General features: G+C 36.3%; 1 protein-coding gene across 4 annotated transcripts in view; it reads left to right on the top strand.

Annotated features, from left to right (window-relative positions):
* Positions 1 to 2,954: 2,954 nt before the first annotated feature.
* Positions 2,955 to 19,685, top strand: part of Robo1 (roundabout guidance receptor 1) — a 713,251-nt gene continuing 696,520 nt past the window's right edge. For 3 of the 4 annotated variants that reach the window (XM_087899654.1, XM_087899655.1, XM_085685679.2), the window contains exon 1: positions 2,956 to 3,079. In XM_087899654.1, the coding sequence (XP_087755780.1) occupies positions 2,971 to 3,079 (109 nt within the window). In that variant the 5' untranslated portion in view covers positions 2,956 to 2,970. Of the gene's footprint in view, positions 3,080 to 19,685 lie in introns of all 4 variants that reach the window. The other variant, XM_087899659.1, reaches the window with a different exon arrangement.

Genomic DNA, 19,685 nt, shown 5'->3' with positions numbered 1-19,685 from the left:
AAGTGATAGCATTAGTATGGCTATCCCCTGGGGCATATACAACTCCCCCCTCAGCGGGAAGGGCCCAAAGAAAGGTGAGTCTTGGTCCCTTAGCAGCCATGAACTGCCCAAAACTCCTCGAATTTTTAAACTAGTGTTCTGAACTCTCTGTTTGTGAGTTAGACATAAGAAAAATGGATAATTATTCCTAGCAAACTCTGAAAAGATAAACTTCTGTTAATATATTTACAGTAACAGAATTGTGTCAGGTGCAGTTGAAAGGAAACTACTTTTGACAATTGATAATGGGTAGAACAAACTGATAACCTGAAAATTCATGTTCTTTTGCAAAACAGGGGGTGGATTTCTTAGTGTAATTAAATCCTATGCCTCACGGAAGTAATTAAAAAGAAAATATGAATGGTTTTCTTTGCTGATTTGGGATTCCCCTCGTCTGCCATAAATATGATTTATTACCATTGGTTAATAAAGAAGCTGACAGGGCAGAATATAACCAGGTAGGAAGTTGAAGCAGAGATAGATGAAGAAAGAAAGCAGAGTCAGGCAGATGACATGTAGCTGACCAAGAAGCAAGAAGTAACAAACCATGAGTCTCGTGGTAAAATGTAAAATAATAAAAATGGATTAATTTAAGATTTAAGAGCTAGTGATAAATATACCTGAGCTATCAGTCAAACAGTATTGCAATTAACACAGTTTCTATGTGATTATTTGGGTCTGGAAGGCCAGAAAATGTAAGCACAGTCTCTGCTTACACTTAACTTTTTCCAGAACACATGTTTGTTTGCTTGTGAGTCTACACAGTTGTGATGTGTTTTAATAAGGCCACTTGTTGGTTCCTAGTTGCTTAACCCTGAAATAATCACACAGAAACTGTATTAATTCAATTGCTGCTTGGCCCATTAGAGCTAGCTTCTTATTGGCTAACTCTTGCATATTAATTTAACCCATTTCTACTAATATGTGTATTGCCATGTAACTATGGCTTACCTGCTAAAATTGCCGCTACATGGCTCTCCCTAACTCTGCCTCCTTTCTAACAGCATTCAATTTTATTTTCCCAGCCTAGTTCTGTTCTCCTATAGCTCTGCTATAGGCCCAAAGCAGTTCCTTTATTAACTAATACAGAGGGGAATCCCAAATCAGTGATGATTCTTCCAGCTTGTTTATCTCAGGATCGCAAAATATTGTTGCACAATATGAATAGATATGTGTCTATGTATCCCATTGATTTTACTTTCTGAAAAGTCTATTAATACCATAACTGATATTTTCAAAATATTTATTTGTTTATTTATTTATTTATTTTATATTGAGACACAGTCTCCTTCTGTAGCCAGGATGGTTCAAAATGGTGAGACAGGGTCTCCATCTATAGCCAACTTGGTTCAGGCACTTGAAATTCTTCCTGCTTAATTCTCTCAATTGTTAAGACTAATATTTCTTGAATCAAAGCCTCTAGGTTATTTAAGTTGGTATTACAGTTAAAACACTTTTATATGCCTTGAATTTCCGAAGAGATTCTGCATAATAATTAGTTTTTTATTTTTATTCATAAATTAAGATTTCAGACAATCCTGATTAAGAAACACACTCAGGAACACTCAACTGAAGTTGAATGGCTCCTCTAACCATTCATAGAGCTATCTCTGAGCATAGACACAATCCGTTCATTCCCCTCTTGTCCTATAACAAAACTATTTTGCCTATCTATCTACCTGCTTGCCGTCTAGAAATCTTTAATTTTCCTCGGCTGTAGAACCAAAACAGAATCGTAAGTTGCAAGTCGTCATATATTTGTTTTAGAAAGCTGTCCTGTCAGCTGTGTGAACTCCTCCAGGTTAGGGATTATTAATATGTGTGCAGAAGTATCTGAAAATAGCTTCATGTCCTTATTAAATAGTAGCATGTGTTTTGTGGAATCATGTTTTTGGATGCATAAAATTAATTTATTACTAAAAGTAAATAAGTATGTTCCAAAGTGAATGCAAGCATCTATGGCATTACAGAGTAGTTCCAAAAATAATTCAAGGCAACATTTCCATTTGCCCACAGGAAATAGACTTCGTCTTAAAGCAGAAAAAATCTGATTTGATGAAAATTCTGTTCAGCTCATAAAGTGATAAAAATCATTATGCAGGAAACAGAGAGTTGGAAGATACCAACATGTATTTACAAAGCAAACGAGTGTTTGTGATGCACTGCAGATGATCCCAGAACGTGCCATGCACACTACATTTTGTCTGCTTCTCAGAGCTGAGAAATTTCTGGCAGACTGTCGTTATATATTATTCTCTAAATAGAGAAATCGAACAGAGCAGGCTGAGTATGAAGCATGGTTGTTTACCACTCCCACTTTTCAGAGGTATTTTTATCATCCCTCTGCAGCCAATATTTATACATCTAATCCCTCCTCAAAGATGTTAGATAGAGCTCTGAGTACAAGTGAGGGCTTTTCCCCCCTTTCTTAACAACCACCTCTGTTTGAAATGAGGTGTGCTTGCAGTGCCAAAATTAAATACTCAGTTTCGTCAAGTACTATAATCAGTGGTACAGAATGGGTAGGTGGGAAAATGCAGAAATCTCAGCTTTTCTCCCTTAACCATGTTATGAAAGATGTTGACAAACATTTGGGAAAAAGTGAGGGATGGCAGGAGCCGGTTAGGAACTGGTGGCTGCAGAAAGACACGGAAAACTGTCAGCGTCTCTCTCCTCACATCTGTGCTTATGTATAGAGGGAAGCAGTACGTCTCTTCTAGTTTGGGGGGGCTTTTTGAAAAACATTCCTACACAAATCAAATAGAGGCTGAGATGGACATACCTGTTTTGTTTTTTGAAGTGTATAGGATAACAGCATATTTACACTTCTGGTGACTGAAATGACAGGATTAGCTCCAGGTTTCTATTCTCCATAAGAGCCCTCAGGTTCGTCTACAACAGGACTCTCCACAGAGGTTATTTTTACCTGGCATGGCTGTGCTGTTACTGATGCTGCTGTTCTCAATGGCTGAAATATCTTCTCCTGTGGGTATCTCCGGCAGAATGAAAGCTGGGTCAAGGTGGAGAGGTGAAAAGAACCGTGAGTACCAAGATGATTTTACTGTCGGTTCATTTCTTTTCTTCTTTCTTGTTTCTGTTTAGGAAAGGGTCTGGTCTGCCTAGCTTTTTGTCTATGCCATTTCAAGAGGTTGTTTTAGGATGTAAAAATAATTTTACACATTAAATATGCATGCAGAATAAATGGGCTCCACCTTCCAAGTGCTACACAGTGGCAATATTGTTCTGATTTATATGACAAGGAGTTTTGTTTTTCCTTTTAACTCTTACAGCTTCCAGCACTTAGGAAGACTTTGACTGATAGGTCCTCAGGACTTGTATTATAATCCCCACCCATCTATGAAGCACAAAGGTGTTACAAATATTTATGTGACTTTCAAAACACTAGCTATGTAATAAAAACTCATATCTATGCACTTTGGTATGCGGGTGATAGGAAAGGAAACAGAAATTGAAAACATTATAAAAACTTTGATTTGAATAATTCAGCATTAATTCTTTGTTATTATGGAGTTAGCAAACCTTTTACACTCCGGGATCATTAACTTATTGATTCTTTCTTTGTGAATGTGCAAATCCAACCCTACATCACTATGAAGTTTGTTTCAGTGCTTATATATTATTTAAAGTACCCGTTTATGTTGTAGATCTAAAACTGTTTCTGGTGTTAAACGGAAGGACTAGATTTGATGTGGACCTACACTATTGAGTCCAAACACACAATACTTTCTCTACTTTTATTATCTCATAGGGTATCATAAGATGGACTGTCTTTGTGGGAGCCTGGTTTGTTTGGATGCTCACCTTCCTAGACCTGGATGTAGGGGGGAGGACCTTGGACTTCCCATGGGGCAGGGAACCCTGACTGCTCTTAGGACTGGAGAGGGAGGGGGAGGAGGGGTGAGGGGAAAGGGAGGTGGGGAGGAAGTTGAAATTTTTAATAAATAAATAAATTTAAAAAAAGATATTGTGTGTGCTTGTGAGTACGTGTGTGTGTGCATGTACACATATGAGCAGATACATTTGCCTGTGAACAGGTACATGCTGTTTGTATAAGCACTTGTCACTAAATTTTGAAGTATATTCCCAAAGTCCCTATTTTTATATCCACCTTTAAAAAGAGAGATAGAAATGGATTCAAGAACTGGTGTGAAGAAATGAATGCTGCTGTTGAATATGAATGTTCAAAAGATGTATGATAGTCAGTAACTTATTTCTTGTTTCTGCAGATTCTCAGTAATCTGGAAGCTAAATGTTGATATTCCAGCTTTTGTTTTCATTGTGCTAAGTCATGCTATGCTCAGTCCTACTGACTTGACTTGAATGTGAAATTCACAAAGTCTCATCAATGGGACCTGTATATAAGACAGGCTGGAGACAGCTTAGAACCAACTTACACTATTTTCATCTAAATTTCTCAGGTTCAAATCCTCACTGGCTTGTTGTGTGTTTCTCTCTCATTCTTTTCCTTTTGATTTCTTTATCCTCTATATTATAAAGGCAAATATGTAGGTCATACATTTATGTTACCCAGAATGTATGAAATTTTTTTTCCTTCCGATCAGTTGTGTTCTGGATACACATATGAACTCAGGACCTTCAGGGCAAGAAGAAAATAATAGAGTGCATTTGTCGCCAAATTCCAGGGTTATTAAGAGTTATTCTACATCTGAAAATAAAATTTAATGACATCAGTCCTGAAAGAACTGATAGTATTTCTTATTTATCCATATTTTTTCATGAGGGTGGCAAATCCTTCATGATAATTTTAGAATACATGATACCCCTTATACACATGGAAACTTATGCTTGAGTTGGGGAAAATTATTGTATTATTCACTTTTCTTCCCAGAGTTACCAAAGGCTGAGCAACTAGAAACTTAAGGGAAGAGAAATTAGTCTGACTTCTGATTTAGGATGGTAGAGTCACCAAAGTGGGAAAGGCTTGAGAGTGTCCATGGTACTGGCATCATGAGGCAGCTGGTCACACAAGGACTGCAGACAGGAAATAGAAAATAATGAATTCTGGCGTTTAGCTGCTACCCTCCTTTTTAGTATATAACTCCAGCCTGTGGAGAATGGTACTCTCATTCAGAGAGGATACACCCTCACAAGCATGCACAGTGGTGATTCCAAGTAAGTCAACCTGACAACGAAGATCAACCATCACTCTAGTACTCAAAGTTAAATGTCTTTCTCAGCAATGTTCACCTGGTAGAAAAGTTCAGATGCAACTCTGTCGTCACCACTTAAATGAAGTCAATGCTCTAGCGTGACACAAATTCCCCTCAGTGAGAAAATGTTCCGTGAGGACCCACACCACTGCTGCTATGTCAGCTTTGAGGGAACATTTAAGATTCTCAGGTGAATCTGTTCTGGGATGTTCAAATGGAACTCCTTGAGGAATGCACTTTCAAAATCATCTTTCTAATTGAACAGACATAAATGACTCTCATAGGAGACAAATATTTCAAATTACCAATACACTGCAAATAAATATTTAGGTAAATATGAAGGGAAAGAATTAGGAGTGTTAATGGGGAAATAGAAAGAAATGTAATCAAGGAGTTGTTTTAAGTGTAGACATTTAAGTTCATAAATTATTTAATTCCCATAGAAGTAGAATGTCCACAAAATGTGGTTGTAGTCTCTAAGGCAAAGGAAATAGCAGAATCTGTTATTGCTGCATTCAAAATGAACTACCAGGAAACAACTGAGCAATCAAACATGTCCCTGAACAGAAGAGATCAGGCAAAAAAAATGGTGAGGAATTTATGAAGAATTTCCCCAATAAGAGAACTTCTCTAGATACAAAATAGTAGATACTAATCACAAATTGTGGTATAAAACATATGCTCAACAATAGATATACAAGCAAGGGAACTTATGATACATACTAAGATAGAAGCTCAACTTAAGAGCAAACTAGGAATTAGAGTCTATTAAAATATTAGTGATAAATATCAACACAAATCTTAATCGTAATGACTAATTTTTAGAGAATATCAACTCATGGTTTTTAGTATATATCTGATTGTCTGAAGAAAGCGTTATATTTTCTTGTTTCTAAGAAAGATTCCATGCTTATCTATAGGCAAACCACCCTGAAATCTAATCTCTAGATCTTATCTGTCAGAGACTTCTTGTTTAGTCATATTTTATTTATGAAAGTTGAAATATTCAAATACTTAAACAATTATTATAGCCATTTCTACAACTTAAAACTGATGTTATTTTTACTTTTTAGTACAGTACCCATTGTAAACATTAATATATTTTTTAAGTAGCTAAAAATAAGAACAGCATAAATTGACATATCATTTATTTTTAATATATAACTTTACTGAATATGATTTTATTTAGAACTACTGTTAATATACAGTGATATCCAACACACAATATCCATTGTAACAAAACAGTTCAAGTGCAAAATATATAAACTCAAGTAACTGTAATTGATTTCACATCGCTTATTTTTCAAACAGAAGCAAGACTTCAAAACAGGCATGAAACCTGGAGTGTGTTGCACTCAAGTTGGAAGCCAGCCTGAAATACAAGAGAAAATTCTTTCTCAAAATCCCATTCTTGCTGTATTTGGGGTCTTGTGAGATAGCCATCATTGCAGTGAGTTCATGCTGTCAGAACACATGACCACAGCAGCCTTCCTCAACCTCCCACTCTTTCTGTTGCCTCACCGGCAATGGTCCCTGAGTCAGGGAAACTTGGGGAGGGAGTATCTCCTTCAGAACTGAACACCTCACAGTCATTTATACCAGCTGTGAATCTCAGCATTAACTAGGTCAACTACCATAGTGAGAGTCCCTGGTGAACGATTGAGAACTGCATAGATTTATGAGTATGTGTATATATGTACACACATACATCAAACTGGCTTGTAAACATCTAATATATTATATATTAATATCTATATAATTATTGCATATATTAGATGTTTTTATATATATATATTCAACACTATAGCAAGAAACACAAAGTATCCCTCACAGAAAACACTAACAATAGATGAGCAGTAATTTTACAATCCATCAAACTTTTTCCTTTATGCTTACACAATGTGACTACCTTTAATTCTTTCCATTTTAAAAATAAAAACTTCCCCAAATCATACTCTTCTGTTATGTCCTTTAGAGTATTATAAATATTTTGCTGATTTTTGTCTCACCCTATTAAATTTACTGATGAAAATGTAAAATTTTATAGAAATAAAGCAGCAATTTATAGAGAAAAATATATGTAGATCACAGTATTAACCTTAATAATGAAATTTCAAGTACCTTTTACTAAATATTGTAAACATTAACTTTATTCTTTCTCTAAACTTAGAAAACTTGTGGCTGGAAGGACAGCTCAGCACATACTGCTTTTCTGAGAACCTGGGTTCAATTCCCAGGACCCTGTAACTCCTGTTACAAGGAGATCTGTTGCCTCTGGTCCACAAGGGCACTGGCACTGCTGGATGTATGCGCATATCCATAAACACACACACACACACACACACACACACACACACACACACTCGGACAGAGGACTTAAAGTTAAAAAGAAAACAGTAGAGATACAGAAAAGACAGAAGAGGACGTGGAGGTGGAGGAAGGAAACCGATGAAAGTGAGAAGTGAGAGCAGGGTACTACAAGTGGAAATTGAAGATGATTCAAGTATGTTATGTTATATCGAAGTATGAAATAATAAAGCCAATTTGGCACAGTTAATTGATTCTAATAGAAAAGGGAAAAATAAAAATATTGTAAACAAGCAGGGTGATGAAGGCACATACCTTTAACTTCAGCACTCCAGAGGCAGAGGGAGGCTGATTTCTGTGAGTTTGATGCCAATCTGGTCTACTGAGTGAATTCTAGGCCAGCCAGGGATACACAGAAAAACCTATATTAGAAGACCAAGTTTGTGTGTGTGTGTGTGTGTGTGTGTGTGTGTGTGTGTGTGTTTATTAAACAATTAAAAATTTGGGAACTAAGGAGATGGCTCAGAAGGTTAGACCACTTTTTATGCAAGATGAAGAACTGTTTGAGTCCCCAGTATCTACAAGCAATGGAATCCGCAACCCCAGCATTGCCTTTGCAGAGGTAGACAGTTCATGGCAGCTTGTTCTCAGCCAGTCAAGCCTGAATGGCCAGCTTCAGGTAGACTGAGAGACACTGCCTCAAGGCGGTACGGGAGACAGTAACAAAGAATGACAACTAATGATCTTCTCTAGTTTCTGTATGCCAGTGACATTCACATGGATGTGTCAGACAATACAGCACACATGCATGCTATATATATACATACACACATATATACACACACACACACACAAACTCAACTCCATAAACCTTTCTCTGTCTTTGTCTGTCTTTCTGTCTGTCTGTCTGTCTGTCTCTCTCTCTCTCTCTCTCTCTCTCTCTCTCTCTCTCTCTCTCTTTCACACACACACACACACACAGAGAGAGAGAGAGAGAGAGAGAGAGAGAGAGAGAGAGAGAGAGAGAGAAACACCTTTGTATCTTTGCCCATAATATACCAAATCTATTCTCTTGGAAAAAATAATGCTCTATGATACATATAATACATTTTCTTCTTTTAATGGTTTATTTTAGACATCTCACCCCAAGTTCTCAAATGAACTCTTTATGGCTATCTTTAGTCACCTGCTTCCATTCTCCTGTGAGACATAAAATAAAGGAATAGAGAATTGTTCTGAATATTACACAAACTCAGAGAGGGTTTTTCAGAAATGTTCTGACATCCTCTACAATACAGTTTCCACAGCTTTAGAAAATTTATGCAGTATTAATATCCTTTTCTTTAATTTGTTTCACCCTGGCCTCTTTATTAATGAAAATGTGTACTGATATCCACAAAGCTCAGTACTCTGAAATAGCTCATTGCTTATCTTTCTATACCCAAGTGATAAAACTTGGAGCATTTGGATGAGAAATTTTTATCTTTTATGAAAACAAGTAATTGTTTTACTCTTTATTGTTTGTTTTACTTATTTTTCTTAGCCACACACATTTCGTGACTTTTAGAAATATCTTTAAGAAAGAAATAGTATGTTCAGTGGTTGAATGACATGGATAACTTAATCAATCCACAGTAAAGTTACAAGGAAATAAGTCATTTATCAGGCTTCTCATTTTTGTTCTTTTATTGAACATAATTTTTCATGCACTATATTCCGAATGCAGTTTCTCCTCTTTCTACTTCTCCCAGTTCTTCACCACCTCCACTCCCATTCAGATCCACCACACCCTTCCTGTCTCTGATTAAAAGACAGACAGGCATCTAAGGGTTAATAATAAAATAAAATTAGATCTTTAAACCTCAAAATAGGATGGAACAACCAGAAGTAAAAGAGTCCAAGATAATGCACAAGAAACAGGTAGAGTGAAAGAGACACACTTACTCGCACATCCAGTGGTCCCCCCAAAAAATAAATAAAACAAAACAAAAAACGGAAGCCATGACACACATGAAAAATCTTTCGAGAAATAAAACAAGGCAAAAAGGGAAGACATAACACATATGCAAAACCTGTAGAGAAATAAATAAAATAAAGTAAAAATAAAAAATAAATCCTGATGCAGCATTGTGAGACGATGAGCCTCCAAAGACAGCTTTGAATTTGTTTCCTGTGGGCATGTGGCCTTTAGAGAGGTTTGTTTGCCCAGTGTAACTACTCTGGAAAAAATAATTTTTTATTTGAAAGTGGTTATCAACCGTAGACGGCTCCTGGGTTAGGGATTCCAGCACGTGTCCACTTCTTTCAGCTCTGGGACCCATATAGTACAGAGCTGTGCAGGCCCTCTGCGTGCTGCCTCCGTCTCTCCGGTCTGTATGTGTCGCTCCTCCTGTGGGTATAAGGACATATATCCTTGCGTCCTCCATCCCCTCTGGTGCTTAAAGTCCTTAGACAGCCTGTTCTGTAGGTTCAGCCCCTTCTCCTGATCCCTGGGGGAAGGAATTTGATGAAAACAATACTATTTAGTGCTGACTGTGCTGAGGTCTCCCAGTCAGCGGGGGGTGTCTATCTGTTTCCATCCGCTGCAAGAGGGCGCTTCCCTGATGACGGCTGAGCAAAGTACTGGTCTATGAGCATAGCAGAATGTCATTGGTAATCATTTTATTGCTTTAATTTTTGTTTTGTTTTGTTTGTTGTTGTTATACTTAGAAACAAAGAAAATGCTTATATTTTTTTATGGAAGGTCTTTGAGCTCTCTAGTCTTGGGTTCTTGGTTACATAAGAAGTGTTGGGTTTGTGTTCCATCTCATGAACTATATCTTAAACCAAATCAAATATGGTTTGGTTACTCTCACTGGCTTTGTTCCAGTATTGCCTTAGCATATCTTGGAGGCAGGACTCCATCGCAGATAGAAGGGTTTGAATCTGGGTTGATGTTTATGTTTCTTATTCAGTAGCATGCAGAATAATTGCCTGCAGAAAAACACTAGCCATTAGGGAGGTGAAGGCTCTAGGTAGGCACTAGCTCAACTTCACTGTGGTCACTGAGTTGTGTAAGTGTTGACTTCAGCAATGGAACCTTGTCATCAGTTTATGGACCGCAGTCTATAGTCTTGGCAATAGGCTGGTTTGTTTGGGAGGTTACCACTCATGGTAACCACTTTGACTCACAACTCAATTAGATTAAACCCATTCCCAGTACTGAAGTTTCTGTTTCCTACAGAAGTACCTGTAAGTTTGTGCTCACATCAGCAATGGATGAGTGTTCCCCCTACTCCACTAAGCCACCACCCTTTTTTTTAACCCAATAAAAATATAATCTTGTAGTTTGGAATGTATAATGAGATTTGCATGAAACCAATAGATTTTTGTATTGGGAAAACATAAAGTGGAGAGATCCAATGACTAAAGAAGAGAATCCAAATACTGCAATGCTGTGAAGCCCACAGGGCAATGCAGTCACTTAAATAAGATGAGAAAGTAATAAAATTTACCAGTCAACATCCCCAGAAGTGGTATATCCCTACAAGGGAAGCAACATGAGCTTCCTTGAGAATAAAATCATAGTAGTAAATGGCATAGTACGTAACTGTCACTACTACTTCTTCGGGGCATATCTTGCTGTCATCAACTGATCCTCCTTCTGCTGAGAAAGGATAGAGATCTCATGCATTACTTTACCAATGGTCATAAAAGCAGGATTATCTTTATAGCATGATAATTATAAAACATGCAATATTTCATAGCAAAATTTCAAGCGCATGATTTAATGTTTTGTGGTCACAGTCCTTTGCAGTGTGATTTTTTTGGAAGTGAATTTTTTTATCAGTCACACATTCTTTGTAAGTGTACAGAGTTGAAATAAAAGACCATAATTTCAAATGAATAATGGTTGGTAAAAGGTGTTGCCCTTAAAATTAAACCATTTGATACTCATAAATGAATATGATATTTGCAAAACACCAAGAATTCCACTTGATTCTTTAATTCATCAAATGTCCATAATTACTATGGACTGGCAAGATGGCACAGTGGGCATAAGTTTGATTCACAAGCCTGAAGATCTCAGTTCAGTGCCTAGACCCAAGAGTGAAAAGGGAGAAAGCACTCCAGAAAGATATTTCTGGCCCCACATATGCCATGCCAAACAAGTGCCCACATTCACACACTCAAATAATAGAGTAACGGACACTTTAATGAGCATAGTAAGAATATGGATTACAAACTGTGAAATTGCTTCTCTGTAACTCTGGTTAGGAACACAAGCAACACATTCCTTTGCTTCCTACATCCCAAATTTTCAACACCTCATTGTTCAGAAAACTGGGCTTTCCTTATGCCAGAATAAGAGCACCTTCAGTAAATCCATTTATGTATTCTCAGAAATACATAAATCAACTTTGTTTCCTTCCATTTCTCTATATTACGGTGATTGTTGTCTGAGGGTGATTGGTGTGTGCATACAAACACCGGATCATAGATAAACACTCTATGGTCAGCTCTGGCTCATTCTTCCAATTAGAACTTGCCGGTTTTGCATTTTCTTCTGTGCGGTGGACATAGTTGTGCTAATATCTGCATCATATGCAGAACGGACAGAAGTTACAGACGATCGCTGTGCCACAGAGGTCAACAATATAAAACTCTAGCAACGAGGGAAGAGGAAATTCCTTGATCGCAAACATTCCAATTCATTTAGCTTCAACTCTAAGGACCAGGAGAAAGCGCTCAGCTGTTCCGCAGGTGCTTAAGAAAACAGCTGAAGGCAGCTGTCACACACACGAATAGAAAAGCAATTTCCCAGGTAATCCATTCTCAAAGCGCCCGTACTTAAAGGTTCAAACTCTGCAGACATATGGCTTCAAACAGCAAAAATGACAATAACTTTGATTCTATTTTGATAAAAACCAATAGCCCTTAAATGTGTACAAGTGTTATGGAAAGGTGAAAATTTAATGGGATCCACATTGTAAAAGTCTAAAGCCTTATGCATAGTAGCAAATCTGGCCTTTACTGTAGTTGTTCTTACATAGAGATGAATAAGTTATTCCAGAATGATGTCTTTAACCATCTTGTTCATGATAACTTCAAATCCAACTTCTAAGCTGAAAGGTTTGTGCAGCTATCTGAAGAAGTGCAAACAATGGTCTATATACGATTCGGCATCTTGCTTTCCTTGTACAATTGTGATCCAATAAATTCTACTACATAGCTTATGCTAGTTGACCACTATTTTCCAAATAATTTTGATGTAAAAAAATATAAAATTTTAATTTGTCAATGTTTTCCATCTAATAAAACCAATATATACCTAGGAACACAATGTTTTTTGGAGAATTTATTATTTTTTAAAACATTTCTAATTTTGCTGTTCTCTAGTACTTAGACATTCCCAATTATGAGCCATTTGGAATGGTTCCTTGGCTACAGGAGTGGTTAAAAAAAATTTATGTGCAAGCACTCAGTTAGTTTTGGATACTGTGATGAAAGAGAATAGCAAGCCTTGAAAAGGTGTGGGCTCTATCACCACTGTAATTTGTCCAAAAGCCCTGCCAAAGTAGCCACATTTACTCCCTGGAGTCTGGTTAACACCCTGACCATTAAGACTTTTGCACTGCATAGCAGGCTCAGCGCCACTTCACTGACGTGAGATAATGGTAAGCAGGCTCGCATACAGTACAGCTTTCGCTTCACCCCTTAGTTTTGCCATGAGGAAAAGAAGTCATAAAATTATTAGTGGTAAATCGTCTAACCTTCCTAAAAGTTTTGTCATCAAAATAAAATATGTGCAGCACAGGGAAGGAGTGGAGTGTCTATGAGCCCTACGAATGCCTGATTGAGAAGTGGATTGGGTGAGAGCAAGTGACTATTATCAGCATTTTGGTGGCCCTTTAGCCCAAACATATGGTGGTTAAGGTCATAAAGGTCATAAGAACACCTATGTTAAAAAAAAAAAAAAAAAAAAAAAAAAAAAAAAAAAAAACATGGCCAGGAAACCAACAGTGTCACAGGAGAATTGTTTGCAGCCAAAAAAAAAAAAAAAAAAATTCACACTAGTCTAAACTTAATTTGAGAGGGGACGAGTTCTGAAACTTCATTATTTTCAAAACTGTCTTATCAGCAGAAGGCTGTAGGAGCAAGGGGTCATGACACAAGTGTCTCAAGGTCCAAACCCAAAATCTTTGTGTGTGCGAATGTGTGTTGTGAGTCTACCATAATCTCACTGTTGTCCTGCACAAGTCATGAAGGTTCACAATATTGTAAATGTTTGACACAAAAGTGTTCGAACATTGGTGACTTAGCCTGTGGCAGTACAAGTCTTAACACTGACACTAGAAACAACACTAACATTTACCTTCCCTCTAAAACACCCAAGTATTTATTATAAGTACATATCTGTATATTTTACCGACAAGGAGATAACTTCTCCTGACAATCTGTTTCTCAATTGGTTCCCTGCCCAGCCCAGTGTTGAACTACAGACTGTAACTTAAACATTATACAGAAAGAGGGCTGATGTCTGCCTATTATGACCTTTAAATAAAGAGAAGAGTTGATTTAGAGACAATAGGCTTACAAAACTATCTTTAATTAAAGAAACAATTTCTGCTGTGTTGCAAAAACTACCACAAATTAAACATGACTAGTGCTATTTATATTTATTTTCTCTAACCTTGCCAGACATCCTAAATGCCATGATAAACTTTGAGAAAGATAACAAGTTTGTATCTTAAGAATTATACTCTAAAACTGAATATAAAAGCACACAGTTAAAGTCAAGTTATACGTAAAAATTAAAATAAATCAAAATGTATGTGATAGGAATAGACTAGTGGATCAGTAAACAAAGGCAGTTGTACATGTACCTAAGTACATGAGTTATGTTCATATCACTGCAGAACGTATTTTGCTGTGAAAGACACTTTGAAAAGGCACTTAAGGAGCTCATAATACTAGTATTGAACTTTGAAAAAAAAACAGAAATTTCCATGTTCTATCTTTGCCAAAAATTCATTTTATTTTTATTGCTATATAAACTATTCTCATTTTATGTGCTAGAAGTCGTTGAAGATACTTTGGTTTTCCTGGCACCACACCTGTGTTGACCACCAAGTCCTTTCCTTGCCGTTGATGACGACGAAATACATCTAGTCACCTGGCCATTGCCAGTTCTGTGCTTCGGTGAAAAAAATACATAGCAAGTGTGAGAAAGTATTAAAGACACCCAAATTCTTCTGGGAACATAATTAATTAAAATTCTTCCAGCTTTTTTCATCTTCTATTAATTTTATGACCAGACAAGCAGAGCCAATAACACATTGTGTCTGGACACCAATGTCAATGATCGTCATTCACTATTCAACACCTAGAAGCCTAAATATCAATTCATATACTTTATGCCAAATGAAGCAAATTTATGTTAAGATGTAATATATCATCTCAATGTAGGGAGTGGTTTTTAGTAAATAATGAACTCAATGAAAAAATGGACAAACATGTCACAAACACTAAGCTTGGGAAATATGGTCTGAGTTTAAAAACAAGTGATCCTTTGGAATTTTCCTAGCCCGGCTATTAGTACTTCTCAAACATCTATCCTGGAGTGTGTGTGTGTCTTTGTGTGTGTATGTGACAGAGACAGGGACAGAAGGATTAGGGTTGGAGAAAAAAAGAAAGAGAAAGGAGAGAGAGAGAGAGACAGAGACAGAGACAGAGAGAGAGAGAGAGACAGAGAGAGAGAAATGGGAGATGTTATACATTTATGTATAGTTTTACTCGGGAAATTCATGGAAATACTTAGAAAAATATTTTGACATCTGTTTCACATGGAGGAAATAATACAAGCAGCTAGAATTTACTTTAGTTGGTTGTAATATTTTTCTAATTTAATAGTCTGATGAAGAACTCATATTTAATGTCAAGTAAATTTACATTTGGTACCATAATTTGGAGCACTGATTAACACACAGCAAACTTCTCTGAATAAGCAATTAAGTAGGAACCAAAGGGTGAAGGTGAGCAGATAAACTGAGCCCTAGTGGGTCTGGTCTTCTACACAAGAGTCTTGTGTGAGCCTGTCAGCAGTCCTGGTTTGTTCAGTGCCATGTCGAACCGTGGTAGGAAAGCAACTGTAAAAGTTGTATCACAATTTAAGAGTTAAGGACCATGTCATAGTGTTTCTCATAACATATGTGTAATGACCTATATACATATATAATGAAAATGTCTACAGGTAAAAAAAATATGAAACACTTTCTATTTATTCTCAACCAAATGAGCCAATACTCTTCTGTCAATCTGAAAGTAGAAGTTTCTTTTCATCGTATTAAAAACAATCCTGATGTATGAAAGAAAAATTTTATAGAGTGTTAGATATGTGGTCATTTTTTCAGTTTCTAAGTAACTCAAAATATTCTGGCAGTCATTGTAAGTAAACATATGTCAAAATGTACCCTAATCATACATACTTAATCATTCAAAGTAACAGATCTTCAAAGAGTGAGAGAATGTGCTAGGTTCGTAGAAGTGGGAACCATATTCCAAGCTTCTGGCATGGTAGGTGCAAATAGTTGAATACCAGCTTGTGCTAAGTTGGAGTTTGGAATGAGGCTAACAGATAATGGTCTTGATACACTAGCAAGATCTGAGTTCAATTCCTAGCACCAAGTTGAAATATCAGATATAAAAGGGGATTCCTGTAACTCCAGGGTTCAAGAGGCAGAAACTGAAGAATCTATGGAGGTCATTGGCCAGCCAGTCTAGTTGAATCAATGAGTTCCAAGCTCGGTGAGAGATCCTGTCTCAAAAGAGAAAATATACAGAAAAAGAGAAAGACACCAAATATTGAACTCTAACCTTCACATTTGCACCAACCTAAACACGTGCACACTTCACACATGCACACACATGCACACACATGCACACACACACACACACACACACACACACACAAAGGGTACAAGAAAGTGTCATCTGAACTCAAAATGTCCTTAGGAAAGATAAAAATTGAGAGAATGATGAGCTGCGTAAGTAATAGAAGGGTTTAAATTTTTTATCAAGATGGAACAGGAAACTGTTGATTTAAAGCATAATAATTAAAATATATGACAAATATTGCTCAAGGATGACCTGAATTTGTGTATACAAACTCACAGCATCTAGTCGCTCTCTGTTCTGCTGTCATCCGAGGTCATTATTTTCAGAGAGACTCTGCAGATAGGAGCAGACATCTGTTTCCTCGTGTCATCATTACATGAATGCCTAAGAATTATAATTGAAAATATACTTGACTGAAATATCTATTTCACCTATACATTTATATATATACATGTGTGTGTGTGTGTGTGTGTGTGTGTGTGTGTAATAACTATGTGGCAGGTTATGGAAAGTATACTTTGTTTCTAGGATAGTAAAAATGGTGCGACAGAAATGCTTTTCCCCTTCAGGTATCAAAAGAAGAGTCAGGCAATGGGTGGGAGACAAATCCTAAGCCTACAAATTTTAGAAATTACATGAGTGGAGAAAAAAATTTTTGTAAGTCTTGTTCCAGCCCATTCATAAATATGGGGATAACTAATAGTAATCAAAAGCTAAATATTATAAAGAATGAATGTTCCCTTTCTAGTTTTGGCAATTTTGTTTTATTTTCTTTTGATTAAATATTCAATCAAATCATTTACATGTGCTCTTTCTCAAATTTACTGTTTCCAAAGGGCTTGATTCTCTTCTGTTTTTTTTATTCTTTTCTTAATCATTTAATTGTTTATTTTGAATTTAAGACAGCATAAAACTTTATTTCCTTGAATTAGTGGAGATTTTTAGTCTAAACTAATTGAATAGTATCTGCATTTCTACTTTTTCATGGATTCTTTCTGCTAGGTCACAAATTATAAATGTTCTCTTCACAACCTGCCTCAAAACTGTTTCCACTTTCTGGCCTTTATTTTGTATGAAAGCACTGCTCTAACATTGTTCATTTCTTTAGTTATGAGAGCTTATTTTTTCCTCGATGTTATCTGATTGCATAAACTTCATACATTTTCCCAAATTGCCTTCAGTTCTCTCCAGGTCTTCTGGTTCTTCTCATCCTTAGCCTCGGACAGGCCAACCTGTAGTCAGGTCAAACGACACCAAAATGATTTCGTATGGTGCTTTGAGAAATGTGTTCCCTAGAAAAAGCCAAAGACAGAAAATATGTGTATCAGAAATAAGATGAACCATCTTGTTAGCATCATATCATGGAGAATTTAGGAACATTCTGTTTTATTTTCCAGTTGCATATGATCCACAAATTATCTACACTAGTTATATGTTTTTACAATTATTCCAGAGTATTTGTTGAAAATAATAGTTTTTCTAAATGCAAATAAACTATTTAAATGTCTTCTGCCATTTTCCACTCACTATCATACTAAATCATAAGAAACGGGTACTTGTGACAAATTTTAATATTAAGACAAAGTATTTTCTGTAGTTTATGTTAATTCACGTGCAAATACCCGGTTAATGTTCGCTTGAGCAAATTTATCTAAGTCCTTAATAAGACTCTTACACGAGTCTGGGCTTGGAAAGTGAACAGAAACAGATGAAAAGCATAGGTACACATGTCTTAAGCTGAGAACCTGCAAACCAATGTTTTCACATTTGATTTTTGAATATTAGACACACACATACACTATAGTGATTATGAATCATGATTGGGGGTGCTCTGTTTCTGTTTATCATTATTTCTGTAAGGACTGAGCTTAGAATAGGACATTTTTCACAAGAGATAACAGCAAATATGTATGAGCATCTCTAATAAGACACAAATATGCCTGAAGATAGTTTTAAATATGAACAATATAACTTATCTATGAATTTGCAAATCATAAAATCTTAATCTTGTTTGTATTACATTTTGTTTCCAATATTTCTAAAGATTTCAAATATTATTAAAATGGGAAAATGTAGGTCTTGGGTGTGAAATTTTATATTTATAATAAAATCTTACATAATTTTATATTGCTAATAGGTTCCTATTAACATTTTTATTTATAAAGTTAATTTTTTAAAGATAGGCTTTCACCACTTAGGTGTGGCTGGACTTGAAATTGCTATGTATACTCGATTGACATCAAGCCCACAGAGTAAGCAGCCTCTGTTTTCTGAGTACTGGTATTCAAGGTATGTGCCACTCTACCCGGCATTGTAGTGAGCTTTCTGTCCTTTCCTGCTCAGATCAGAGCTGAGAAACTCACTGTCTTGTTTTTGCCAACATTTCTCTCAATAACAAATGGGTAGAGGACAGCCAAGTGATGGTGACAATGATCACCCAGGCTATTGGTGATGTCAAACATGTTTGTAGGATTGCATTTTAAGTTCAGTAGGGAATGTATTTTGTACCCACTTCAGTTTACTAGTTTACAACTCTGTTACCATTCATTCTATTAGTGGTAATATTAAAAGACATGGATATACAACTATATTTTGAACTCTTCTCTAGTATAAATTCATTTTTCTAGTGTATGATCTATCTTTGCATGTGAAAGTACCATGGAAGTGACACAGATACGGACGCTATTCGGAATATAGTATTAGATTTTATTGGGCTTAATGTTGCAGGCAATTAAGAGTGGAAATCATTACGAAGGGAAGTAAAGATGCCAGCCTTTCTTTGAAGAAGATCACTTTGGTAGCCCTATGTAGAATGCAATAATGAGAAATGCATTGATAACTAGGATGTTTGTGCTATTGACTGAAACCACAAAGTAAGACCAGTGGAAAGCCTTCACTGCGGAGGGCACAAATGACCATCAGCACTGGTACTGCCTATCATGTACACTGACTGTCTAATATGATTGTGATTGTCACAGCATTCGCTATCTGTATCAAAAATGTTGGGAATAAAATAGATATCTCTTAATAATTAGAGTGAAATTATAGTTGTACATGGGAACTGTCCCAAGCAAACAGGTAAAAAAATGGCATACAAAGCAATCAAAATGCCTTTAAAATTTTTAATAATGAAGATGGGGGTACAGTTCTTGTGATAGAGAATGAAGCAAAATTTTTATTGGAACATTTAATGACCTGTTTGCTGATATTATCCATTAAGATAAAACATATTTACTGGGGAGTTTGAAACTAGCTATGTGTATGGAGTTA

Source organism: Myodes glareolus, chromosome 2 (genome assembly GCF_982192425.1).
Source record: "Myodes glareolus chromosome 2, mMyoGla1.1, whole genome shotgun sequence".
Lineage (NCBI taxonomy): Eukaryota > Metazoa > Chordata > Mammalia > Rodentia > Cricetidae > Myodes > Myodes glareolus.
The sequence above is the reverse complement of the archived record's forward strand: the minus strand, read 5'-3'. Positions and strand labels throughout refer to the sequence as shown.